This window comes from Pithys albifrons, chromosome 8, assembly GCF_047495875.1.
Source record: "Pithys albifrons albifrons isolate INPA30051 chromosome 8, PitAlb_v1, whole genome shotgun sequence".
Lineage (NCBI taxonomy): Eukaryota > Metazoa > Chordata > Aves > Passeriformes > Thamnophilidae > Pithys > Pithys albifrons.
Genome location: NC_092465.1, coordinates 21,503,549 through 21,515,936, shown reverse-complemented (window position 1 = coordinate 21,515,936; position 12,388 = coordinate 21,503,549). Strand labels below are relative to the sequence as shown.

General features: G+C 39.7%; 1 protein-coding gene across 3 annotated transcripts in view; it reads right to left on the bottom strand.

The window, feature by feature from the left end:
* The window catches only part of ITGA6 (integrin subunit alpha 6), a 42,941-nt gene that overhangs the window by 16,617 nt on the left and 13,936 nt on the right, over positions 1-12,388 (bottom strand). For 2 of the 3 annotated variants that reach the window (XM_071562631.1, XM_071562630.1), the window contains exons 2-8: positions 7,673-7,800; positions 7,195-7,274; positions 5,205-5,460; positions 3,611-3,742; positions 1,037-1,247; positions 394-587; positions 167-255 (exon numbers count right to left, since the gene is read on the bottom strand). In XM_071562631.1, the coding sequence (XP_071418732.1) occupies positions 167-255; positions 394-587; positions 1,037-1,247; positions 3,611-3,742; positions 5,205-5,460; positions 7,195-7,274; positions 7,673-7,800 (1,090 nt within the window). Of the gene's footprint in view, positions 1-166; positions 256-393; positions 588-1,036; positions 1,248-3,610; positions 3,743-5,204; positions 5,461-7,194; positions 7,275-7,672; positions 7,801-11,096; positions 11,156-12,388 lie in introns of those variants that run through there. The other variant, XM_071562632.1, reaches the window with a different exon arrangement.

Sequence of the window (12,388 nt, the reverse complement as noted above, 5' to 3'; positions counted from 1 at the left end):
AGAATTCCTAATCTTTCTGGCCAGCAGTGCAATCTTTGGAGGGTCCTGTGACTTTGCTGCATACTCACCACCCCACTAACAGTAATGGAAAGGGAGAAGATGGATAGCCCTATCATTTATTTAATTTTGTTCAAAACTAATTATATAGTAAAGGTTATTTCATTACCTGTGCTGGTTTTGTATTTATTCCATTCCTGGATCCATGATAAATGTATACTTTGCCAAAACCATCATATGGAGCCCCTACTGCAATATCTGTTGAAAGGAAGTTGCAACATCTAAAGTCATTCATGCTCTTTCTGCCGTGTGCAATCACATTAAGGGTAAGATGTTCTAAGCCTGGCACTGGCAAAACAGTCACGTTCATTTTTATTGTCAGCACTTTCCACTTACCTGGATATCCATCCTGATTAACATCCCCAACATTCTCAACTGCAAGTCCAAACATGGAGTCTGTTGTTCCATTTAAGCGAAGAGGTTTCACTCCTTCCCACTTGCCTTGACGGTTAATGTAGACATACACAGCACCACCAATATCTCCACTTCTGTCGAAGTACTGTGGGGCTCCAACAACAATGTCTTGCCATCTTAGAATTAAAAGAAAAAAAAGCAGTGCTTTTGCAGAAGAACTGTGACAAATAACTGATCAGACTGTGAGCTCAAGATCAGCTGCCCAAAGAGCTGCTGAATGAAGACTAAAACACGCATTGAACCGGTTGAGCACTAACAACCCCACTGACACTACAAACTGGTTTATTATCTTGGTGGCACATGCAGGGATCTTTTAGGGCCTTCTTTGAGTATGAGACTGGTTCCTTCTTCATTGTTTACACTAATTGTTTAAATAAAACTCTTCTGTAATTGGAAACATAGACTGTGTCCTGACTGGTTCCCCAAGATGCTCGCCATTTCCTCCACCTAAACATGGAAGGTGGGATTTGGCATTCCTTGTAGTTCCAATGTGAAAACCGAAGCAGAAATAAACAGGATTGTTATCCTCCTTTATACAGGCAGCAGGAGTCAACCACAGACATACCCATCACTGTTGAGGTCCACAACAGCAACATCATAGCCAAAAGAAGAGGCCAGGCCTTCTCCTTCAAAAACATGCTCCAGTGAAAGGGCTCTCTGATTTTTCTCTTTTTTTAGTAAAACAACTGCTCCACTGTGGTTGGCTCTTGGGGCACCAGACACAAAAGTCGTCTCATCTTGGGAGACAATTCCTTTACCAGAGTCCAAAGAGAAACCTTTAACAAAGAAAGAAATTAAATAGAAACAAACTAAATAACAGCTTGCATTTTAATGCAAAAAATAAAAATGTCCCCTGCTATATTAAAGTGGTATATGGGATACGAGTTTTGTCTAAAACGCAGTATGATATGGCTGGGAATTCTCCGGACTGGTGGATGCAGGTTTACAAGATGACTCTCCTCCATGCATTGCATTCAAATATTTCTCCCATAAAGCATCGCATTTAACTGCTCACTTGGATCTGCTTTTCATGGACACAAAATACAAGATCATTTTTAAACATACCAGGTTAGAATGACTACACCTTACCACCTGAATAGCTCAAGTATTTCACTTGTAGCAAAATTATTGTAAAACTTCCTACGTACAATTCAGTATTTTTCCATTGCAAACATGCAAAATGCATTGCCCAGGCAAAGTATTCTACATGAGTGATGCCTACAGTACTTGAGAATCAGCTTACACAGTAATGGTGAAATTGGCAATATTAACTTAGTGCAGCCCTAAAGGACATGTTCAAATTAATTTAGTCTTACATATTCTTTATAAAAATCAATACATTTTAAAATACAAAAAAAGAAGTTAAAAGATTATACTGCATATACCAACATATCCAATAAAGGCCAAAGTTGAAAACTGTACACATTACATGGAAGGAAGATACCAGACAGCAGATGGGAGTCTCCCTCCTGAAACACTTCACCACTACTATGAAAATTCTCAATTACAGCAATTCACAATGAGGCAGTTCTAGAAAAACTGAGGGAGTCCCAGCTGTGGAAGGGATGAGAGGGTTTGGAGAAATGCATGACAAATCAGTGTTTCTCTGAAGCCTGGTTACTTTGCCATCTCTCTTCATCTGAATCCCTGTTTTTACATGCTTCCCTTACAATGTATGTGAGATGAGAGGGGTTAGAGGGGACGGGATCATGTCAAAGGTCTGGAGATTATGTCTGACCAGATGCTGCTACCTCAAAGGGTCACAAACCTAAGTAGCTATTCATCATTACATCCACTGATCTGTCCACCTGTGGGCTGGGAGGCAATGTTTTGTACACAAACTGATCTGGATGAGTATCAGATACAGCTGTCAAAAACAGAAGACCTGTAAACATGAGTGAAAGATTGAAGAGAAAAAAAATACCAGTTAAGCCAAGTACCTATAACCATGTTTGCTTACCGTAAACAGAGGGAACAGCAATGCCAGTGAAGAGCTGGCTTGCCTAGAAATGGTTTTGATTATGACAAAACAAAGGCAGCATTTACATTTAGGAGAGAAATGCATTTGTTATGAAACTGCAAGAAGTCAGTACGACTGTTCACAGCAAAGGGCACCTACCTCCACAGCACTTCTCACCAGTTTTTATTTCACCAGAAGATGCTGTCAGCTTGTCTAATATAAGCTCTTAGGATGAGTTTTTATAATTGTCATTTTTACACTCATGATATTTAACAGAAGTTTATGTTCTATTTCTTCATTCACGAAGGCGAGCCACAATGATGATGATGTTCTATTTCTACTAACAGATACGTTGCTCTAAGTTTGCTCTTCTTGACTTGCTTTAACTTTTTACATTAGCAATGCCCTTCCCACCTGTTTGGCTTTCACCACTCACAGAAATTCCAGTCTCAAGTTACCAAAACTGTATTTGTTGCACATGCCAAAAGCAGTGGATCAACACAGAAATCTGCACTGGTACAGGAAGATTCTTTACACTTCAGGCCTTTCCAAAAGAGCAGCATAGCCTTTTCTCTGCACCAATAAATCTTGCTGGTATACAGAAAGACCCAGTGGCCTAAAGTCATCTTTCTGCTTTCAGGAGTGCACAAAAAACAAGACGCTCACCTCCGGCAACACACACACACAATTAAAATATAAACAGTACTTACATTATGGTATTTTAAAGGTGCATAAAAAGGCTACTGGAGTTTTAAAAACTTGAACAGAAGAATTGCACTCACCTACCAGGAGAGAAAATCTGCAGTCTTAACAGTTACATCCAGAAACTCAGATTTTGATAAACCTTCTGCTATCACATAGCAGAGACCTTGTGACTAAGGGCTACAGATCCATAAACTGCACTGACCCATCACAGTGACTATAATCGCTCTCTGAGATTCTGTACACAGCCCTTGAATCTCACATTACAATGGCAGCTCTTCCAGGCACCTCAGTAGTATCATCTTACACTTAAAACTGGCCCATAAATGTGGAGGGAGGTGTGAATTATCAAAAATGATTAACATGTTACAGAGCCACAGTGAAAGATCTTCTGCTCCCATTTTGTATCATCACATCAAGCTGCGATCACGAATGTTTAAGAGGCCTAAGATATTTACCATACATATTTAATCCTACCTAAGTAACTGTTAGCTGGAACAGGAACTAGATTCTTATCTTGGCGGCTCTCATCACCAACTTCATAAGGCCCATCATCAAAGATACCCAGATCATAAAATGTCTGATTCTTTTGCTCTGCACGAACCACCCCTGAAAAAATGAAATGGTAAAATAAAAGCAAATGAATGGTAAGTGAGAAAAATAAAGAGTTAAATGATTCCAAACTTATATTGATTACGATGAACGACCTAGTGATTGTTGTTAAAATGGAACTAACACAGAATACTGCACTCAGTGAGAGGGTTCTCTCTCTGTTCTACCTGTGTGCCACAATCTCATGTTGTTCTACACAGAGGTCATACAATGATCTGGAAAACAGGAGATACTAAGAAAATTCTCAAAAATACATGGAAGCGATTTGGTCAGAAACCACTCTCATTCCACATATTTTAGCCTCATAAAGCCTCTCCTAAAGGAGAGGTAAGTATACAGGAATTAAAAAAAAAGTTACTGTTGAGCTATGACAAACACCAGTGATATATTTGGAAACAGTATTTAAGGGGAAAAGAGCTGTTGTTCGATAAAATATGTGCTTCCCTTTTATCAACAGGCATATTTAATGTTTTGGCAAGCACAAGGATGTTTTTCCATTATACAGAAGAGTACTCTTAGGACTGTTCTAGCACTTCCCTGCAATTAAAGTAAAACAGTGTCTGAACTCAATATGCTGTTTCAGCCTGGTCAGGGGTTGTTGACAGGAAGATTAAGTTTTCACTAAAGTACACCTTGTGTCAGAGCTTAATTCAACAATTTTGCACAGTTCAGATAGCAGGAACAGGTGTAAGAGGTGGAAAAACGTAATGGCTGGAGCATCCGATGTTCCCAAGAGGGAAGAATTTACAGCTGTTGGTGTAATGAATTGTGAAGGGAAAAACCCCTTCAAGAGACTGAGCTGGCCATTTAAATGCTTATCAATATAAACTAACAGAGAATATCTGTGGGGTTTTTCCCTTAAATTTTGGAATATCTCTCCTAGATGATACAGAGTACTTGCCTCTTAGACAGAATATCCATGAAATGTTTTATGGATATGCATAGATTTTGATATGAATATTGAATTGCTTGTTCAGTTATCTTCCTGCAACCCTTCAGTATCTAATTTGGAAAGTACTACTTTCCACAGACTTCACACAGAATAAAGTGGAGAAAACTGAAGGATAAACAAAGATCTCAGTACAGTTTTCTAACATTTGTTCAAATGCAGAAAAAGGCTGGTCAAGTAACTGTTAAAAATTTAGTGATTTGTTCTACTATGGAAGTGTCAAAGAAAGCCCTCAATCCCACCATAAGATTAAAACTAATAAGGGACAAATTTGTTGTACATACGTGCAAAGTTCCATTGTCTATTCATATACCCACTTAAAGATATTTAAAGAAAATTCAGTAAATTTTTATAGAGAAGCATAGAATTTTTTGAAAAGAGGGTAAAATCATTACATCTCTATTACATCCTCCCCCCTCAAAAACATAAGATTTAAAACTTCAGATGCAACCCTTAAGAGCAGCCTCAGCAGAAAGGGGAAGGGTAGGCAGGAAGGAAGCCAAGTCATACCTTTCCAATTGTAAGTGCCTGGGGCACCAAACACGATATAGTGATAGTCTCTAGTGAAAGTAGCAGCAACACCTTGCTGACAGGAACCAAACTTTTCATGGCCTCTTAAACGACCATCACAAAAACTCCAAACTCCATTATCCATATCATCCTTAATAGTGAGATCCTGGCTCAGCACATAGCACCTTCCAATGATATCCCGGGTCTCCTGCACTGTGTTCACATACTGCCTTTTCTCATAGCGATGTGCACAGGTCTGCAAGACACATAGAAAACATCACGTGTTATTTCTTCTGTTGTATGCAAGTCACCCAAGAAGGCTGACCTCCTTTAGCAATCCCTCATGTAAGGCACCTTGTAGACACATCTCTGTTGCAATGCAGAGTCCACTGTTTCCTATGGGCAACATATGGAAAGCCTGAGCATCTACACATGCAAGTCAAAGCATGGCCAAGGAAGGCTCCATGGTTAAATCACTAAAGCCATTCCAGATACCTAATCCCTCTCTGTCAAGAAGTGACTAGAGAACCACTCTCTCTCTCCCATAAAGAAGTGTCTGTGTTTCCCAACAGCTCACAGAGTTAATTGATGTACATGCTTGTGCAGGACATGAGAAAGTGGTTCAACTACCATCTACCCAAGACCATTCAGAACACTCCCCTTCCAGAAAAGTGCCACTTAGCAGAGGCTGAAAGCTTTCCCAGAGAAAAGGAGGGAAGTTGTCCCTATACTTCCTACTTTGGATGTTCCACTCAGAGAGTAACTGTCACTGGGACAGAGCTACAGCCCTAAGTACATCCTGTTCCTTATCCTTTTAGACTGTTCCCCTGGGAAGAGAATTCTAATCAAATATTTAACACAAAGAATGAACAGTAGCCACTGGATTAAGCAGTGTAACAATCAAACCACTGTAAAAAGATGGGAACAATCAAACCTCTTTGCCAGCAGCATTTCTTGCAGAACCATGTGTAGCAGGTATAAAAAGAGCAAAAGCAAGTCCGGTTTCTCAGCTGACAAACCTTTTCTGGGGTTCTAAATACTCGGCAAACAGCCAACGGCTCAACACTTACAGCACTCCAGTACTGTCCTACTTCACAGAGGCCTCCAGGCTGCCCACACCTCATCTAATAAGTATATTTCCCAGTTACCACCTACAAAGAAAGGTTCCTTCTCAGAAAAGACAAGAGCATTAGTTGACGAACAGTCAGTCAATGACCAGGGCTACTTATATCTGCTCTTCCCACCTTGGGTTCTGAGGCAGCCCAAAGCCAGCTGTCACTACCTCTATACCCTTAAAGAACCAGAGTCACAATCTGAAGTCGCCTGCCTCCAGCTTTGGAAGCAGCGCTATTAACTTACAAGAACATACTCAGACAGGGAAGCTTCAGTGCACACCTATTTTACGATGTAGTTGGCATCCTGCAGCACCATGATCTAACTGAGAAAGAGTGAAAATAACATTCCTTGGTAACTCCCAGAAGTTTTTTCTCTCTGTTTAGCATAGAATAGAGAGTATCTCTGTATTGTATAAAGAATAGCTGGTTGTCTTACTGCAGTAATTCAAAGGAGCAACTCAAAGATCCTGATGAAAGGTAAAGTCAGGCTGATTATCTTGGAAAAAAAGGGTGATGCCAGCCTGCTACTTTTAGGACCTTACACACTATTCTTCCCTATTTCTGCGGCCAAAAATATTTAAAAGAAACAATGTGTACATGACAAAAAACCCAAGTAAACCCCTTGAAAATAAACTGTCCATCCTAGATTGTTACAAAGGTTATAAAGAGAGGCTAACTCACACAAAAATAATTTAAAGCTCTTACAATCTCAAGCACCTTACTTTGCTGAGGAGACATCTAAGACTTTACCTACAAGGAATCACAAGAGTAAACTTAGGCAAGTGACCTTTCAGGAAGCTGCACAGAAACACAGACCATTTAGAACATATATTGTAGACCCCAAAAGTTTTTATAAGTTAGTACTTTACACTTACCACCACATTTCCTCCTGGTCCCTGACTTTGAACAGTTACACCCATCCATTGGTCTTCTTTACTCTCCACCTTCGGGTCAGCTGCAGAGTATCATAATACAACTTCAAATATTAAGAGTTAACTACATTTTCTTTTTTCTTTTTTTCTGAAGTCCATGTCAGGAGAGGCACTTCATACAGAACACCAGACAGTCTGCAGGTGGCACTGTCTGTACATTTTATCACTCACAGCATCCATTTTAATAAACACTTCTAGCCTATTACTTTATGTTACATCAGTTTACAAAAGAGTAAGAATCTACCAAGATTTAAGCATCTCATACTGTCTTAGCAATTAAGCTACAGCTTATTCTGATGCAAAAGTAGTTACGTATAAATCCCTAGATACAACTGTCTGATGCACTGCCTTTGGAAAGGATATCAAACAAGAAAAATCAGACAACTGTTTCAATTCAAAACAAAAGCACTGAAAAACTTACTTTCCTCATCAAATTTGACACGTATGCAATTTTGATTTGGAAATGCAACGTCACAGCTGTACAATCCCCCTGTTCTGTTGGCTTGTTGAGCTGGAAAGGCCTTTTCCCGGGGAGCTCCAACCAGCAATCTGCAGGGAAAGGGAAATAATTTAAAGGGATCTGTAGAAGGAGTATTAGAAATGAGGAAGGCAAAAGAATCAGAAAGTGTTTTCATCATGTTGCTAGAGGCTTGATATGCAAGTATTTTAAGATGGATGAAAAGCTGCATCACAGCACTGCTCATTTAAAAATAAAAAGGGCGGGAAGCTGTATAGCAGTTCTGCAGTTATTGGCCCTGCAAAGTGGTACCTGTAGTGCTATTACTGCTATTATTGTTGCAATATTCAGTGTGAGTGGCTGATAAAAGTAACGTAGGCATCAGGCAGTTTTGCAAAAATCATCCTTCTCTCAGGGAGTCAAATGGGGTATGGTTTTGCCTTACTAGAAATTACTGATAAGGGTGGGACAAATATTGTTACTAAAATGACCAGAAATGCCCAGAACAGTAAACACAAGTTTTTTCAAGCTATCTTCTAGTTTTACACCAGCCCTGGGCCACTGTTTGCCTGCATTTAAAGGCACCTTAGTACCTCTGACCAAAGAAAGATCTCTCCTGGCCCAAGCAAGTACCCACTGAACTGTCCCAGGCTTTGTGCAAACATGTATACCCCTCTCCTCTTGCAGATACTCCATTTTGAAGCTGAAAATTTTTCTCCAACAAATCTCTCATCAAGAACAGGCCAATCCCACAAAGGACTTATTTCTCCTATTAAAAGGCTAACAATCCCTCCTTAGACACTGTTCTGGTAAACAAATAAGAAAGTTCTCATTTTTAAAACTGAGTAAAGCAAAATTTTGTTCTGTATCAATTGCACACCATGAGTATCATCACAATACATCAGTAGACACATTTACTTGCAAAGTAAGAGGTGTCAAAAAAATTTCTTATTAAGACCTATCAAAAAGAGCATAACTCTAAAAAGGAGTCTTTACTACTGTTCTGTCCCAAAGACCAGAGCAGAGAAGACTAAACCTATGCTCCCAGGTTCTGCAAGAGATTACTCGAGATGATGAGGATTATAAATGTTATGAGGATTATCAGCATTACTAGGAATGTAAGTAACAAAGTCACATGTATCTAGTTTTTGGCTGAACAAATCAAGCAAAACAAAAATGCCTTGCAAGTACATTGTGATTTGTGATAGCAGAGCTGCTCTTCAGCTTGCCGACTGTTTAAGAGATACATTTGAAAAATCAAAATTCTATTATAAAAGCCAAATTACTTAATTTAAAAATATAAGTGTGAGCAAAACTACAGAAGGATGACACAGATCATGCGTCAGGATGAATTTCAGCATGACTGCAGTAGTTCAAATGAATCAGCTTGTATATTGAGCCATGCTATGTGCTCAACAGAGTCCATCCAGACTGACGCTCCAGTCATTACTGTATGGCTACTGACTCAGTTGTGGTTTAATGAAGAATTTTAATCAAGTTTGAGTTCATTATGCTAAAAACAGGTTAGGTTTTCCTGCAGGCATGCATATTCCATTTTAGCTTTCTCAGTGGCAAGCAAAACCTCTTTCTGGAAAAAGCTATGGGTGGGGTGAGAAGGTGCTCTCCTAGCTACCTATCTCCTTATATTGGCAGGTGAAACACTGACATTAAAACCTAAGAACTACTTTTGCAAACAAAGAGTGACAAAAATATGTTTGTACTTTCCCACCACCTGCGATCACGTAATGCTGCATTTTATTCACGGGACTTGTTGAAGGTCTCTGTTAAAGGCCTACAGTCACTACTTTGAATTCAGCTCTGAAGTCTCCAAAATCAGGCTCCAGAACCCATGTTTAGATACCAAAATAACACCCCAATGTCAAGACTGCAGAGTCAGAGACAAAAACCCAAGAGACTCCAACATGCAGACAACTTTACATAGCAGGTTTGCCTTATTACTATACAGAAAACATAAGCTCAGCCATACAGTATATAAATATAAACATGTCTGAACATCAGTTCCTGTCAGAGACTTGGATTTTTTTTAATATTTGAGTTATGATGACTTAGTATCTAATGTTTACCACATAAGCTGAAAGTCAAACAAAATCGTATTATTATTGCTCATCTGAATTACAGAAACAAATGCTTCAAACTACTTGAATCCTGATCTTCCCCATTCAACTTGCTTAAATATATAGTATAAAGTGATTGAGTTTTCCCTGAGCCAATCAGACTGCACAGGTGTTAATCTACAGCAATGTAACAATGAACTATAAATAGAAGTCATTTTAAAGTAAGTGTCTATCAAGTGACAGTGTCCAGAAAAAAATCAGAATTCTCTCATACCCTGGCATAAAACCACAATGTTCTCTAGCCCTAGTCATAATTAAAAGAAGCACCTTCCAATTTCAAACTAAAATTCTAATTTTTAACCAAATCAATCAGTTCAGTTGCTCTATGTGTGAGAATTACATTAGTTATTGCTTTCTCTTAATTACTTCCTGGAGATACATGATAATGACTGAGGTCCCACTGCCAATTATGAGCATCTTCTGGCTTACAGTAACAGATTTACTTCCTTACAATCCCAGATTCATGGCCAAATTTGAGATAATCCTGTAAAATTAGAGCTCCAGGACTGGCATACAATGCCAGTTTAACTAACTGACCTCAATGAGGTGCAATTTTGGTTCAGGTGGATGGTGCCTGCACTGGACAGACACCAGTGACCCGGGCTGTACCTGCACGTGCAGCTGGAATGCAACAGGGACAGGCACGAGACCCTGCTCCTCAAGAAGGACCAGGATAGCACCACATGCCTCTGTGTAACCCCATGGCACAGCTACACCCACCCTGCCTCACTGCAGGGTTACATTACACCTGAACAAAACACCTGAGGCAAGAAAAACTCCAGTTCACCAGTTCTATCAAGCCTCAAGTCTCAGAAAAGGCATCAAGAAATCTTACTGACTTTTATCCAGATCTGGAGCAGACCTTTGAGCATACGTAGCAGATTTTGTCTGTATGTAGCAAACATGCTTCATAAACCCACACATTGCCAGGAACCAGAAAGAGGTGGGAACTCACTGCCCACATTCCGGTAGGCACCAGGACTCAGCCTGTCAACTGCTGTTGACTGATATTGCAAACATGGAACTACAGCTCTGAGGCCACATGCACGAACAATCCATGAACTAAACCTGGTCACATCCAAAAGAGCCACTCAAATTCACAAACAGCACCATCTGTTGAATGCAATACATAAGGTTCTTTTGGACTGCCAGTGATAATGCATTAACTGTAGAGCAGTTACACACAGCACTAACAATACAATTGCAATCACAACCTTAATAACATTCAGCATAGCTGAGGATGTGAGGCTTACCAAAAAGCAACCCTTCTGGGGAGGGCAAGGAGGACAAACCTGTTGATCCATTCCTGCAATTTTGCATCAAATTCTCATCCCATGATTAGATGCAAAATAGACATACCTTTATACCTTATTGACCATTATTGTGCAAAATGTTGTGGGTGGGACTGTGGTCAAATCTTCCATTCTTTGTGAGAGTGTTTACAGAAGGTTTCTTGGTAGGAGGTGTACTTGGTTTGTACAAAGCGTTTCTGGGTATCAGGTAGAAGAATGAGACCACATGGCCTACGGTTCACTCCATGTTCCTGCCGCCAGTGCCATGGCAACACAAACCACAAGACCTCCATCGGATTTCCGCATTTGCACCTACAGGTCCTCAGCATACTGAGCTTTGCATTGTCTTCACTGTTTTATGCTTTCAACAACGGGTATTCAACAAGAAAACTCAGGGGAATATCAAGAAGAAAGGGTCTAACTCCATTGAATCAAAAGTAGCCCAAAAGAATTGTTAAAATCCAAAGCAAAACACACCAGAACCAACTTTCCATTTTAACAGGTATTACAGAATATTAAGCAGTAGGGTGTAGATTTAAAAACCCTCCCTGCTTTCACTGGTAATTTTTGAGACATTTAGAGGTGGCTGTGGCTCCTTCTCTGCAAATGAAAGCAACAGTGAGAATTGGGAGTAGTTTCTGCTCACAGCTATCTGAACTCTCTCCAATACTGCTCCTGAAACTGCCTTGGCTGCTTCCAAAAGTAAAGCTGAAGTTAAGATGAGAAAACCATATGAAAAGAAATCAAAAGAACCTCCAAGTTCCTGGAAGTACTCCCTCACTCCACAGTGAAATTCTTTTCCTCACTTACAGTCTGGAACTATCCAAGGACAACATACAATTTTCATAACATACTTCAGAGAAGAAAAATTATCAGCGATTCATTACAGTTCTGTTTTGGAACAAACACTCAAAAGAGATCAAGCCAAAGGAGGGAGAAGATCTTCCACATTTTTTTAAAGCAAATCCTATTCATCAAAGTAAGAGGCTTCCACCGAGTAAATTACATTTTGATTTAAACAAATACAAAAAATACCACAGTCTGCACCAAGTTCAGGCATTCTGCTATCTCCCAGTTTTCTTCATTCCTTAAATTCTTTCCTTTTCCATGGTATCTTCTACCTAAACAAGACACCACGTCTTTGCCAGCCTTTCTTTAACAGTAAAAGCAACACATCAGTAGTGCCAGCTCTGAGCTTTAACAGACTGGAGTAGAAATCATGAAAGTGTTTCCTGGGTAACAAACCATTAAAC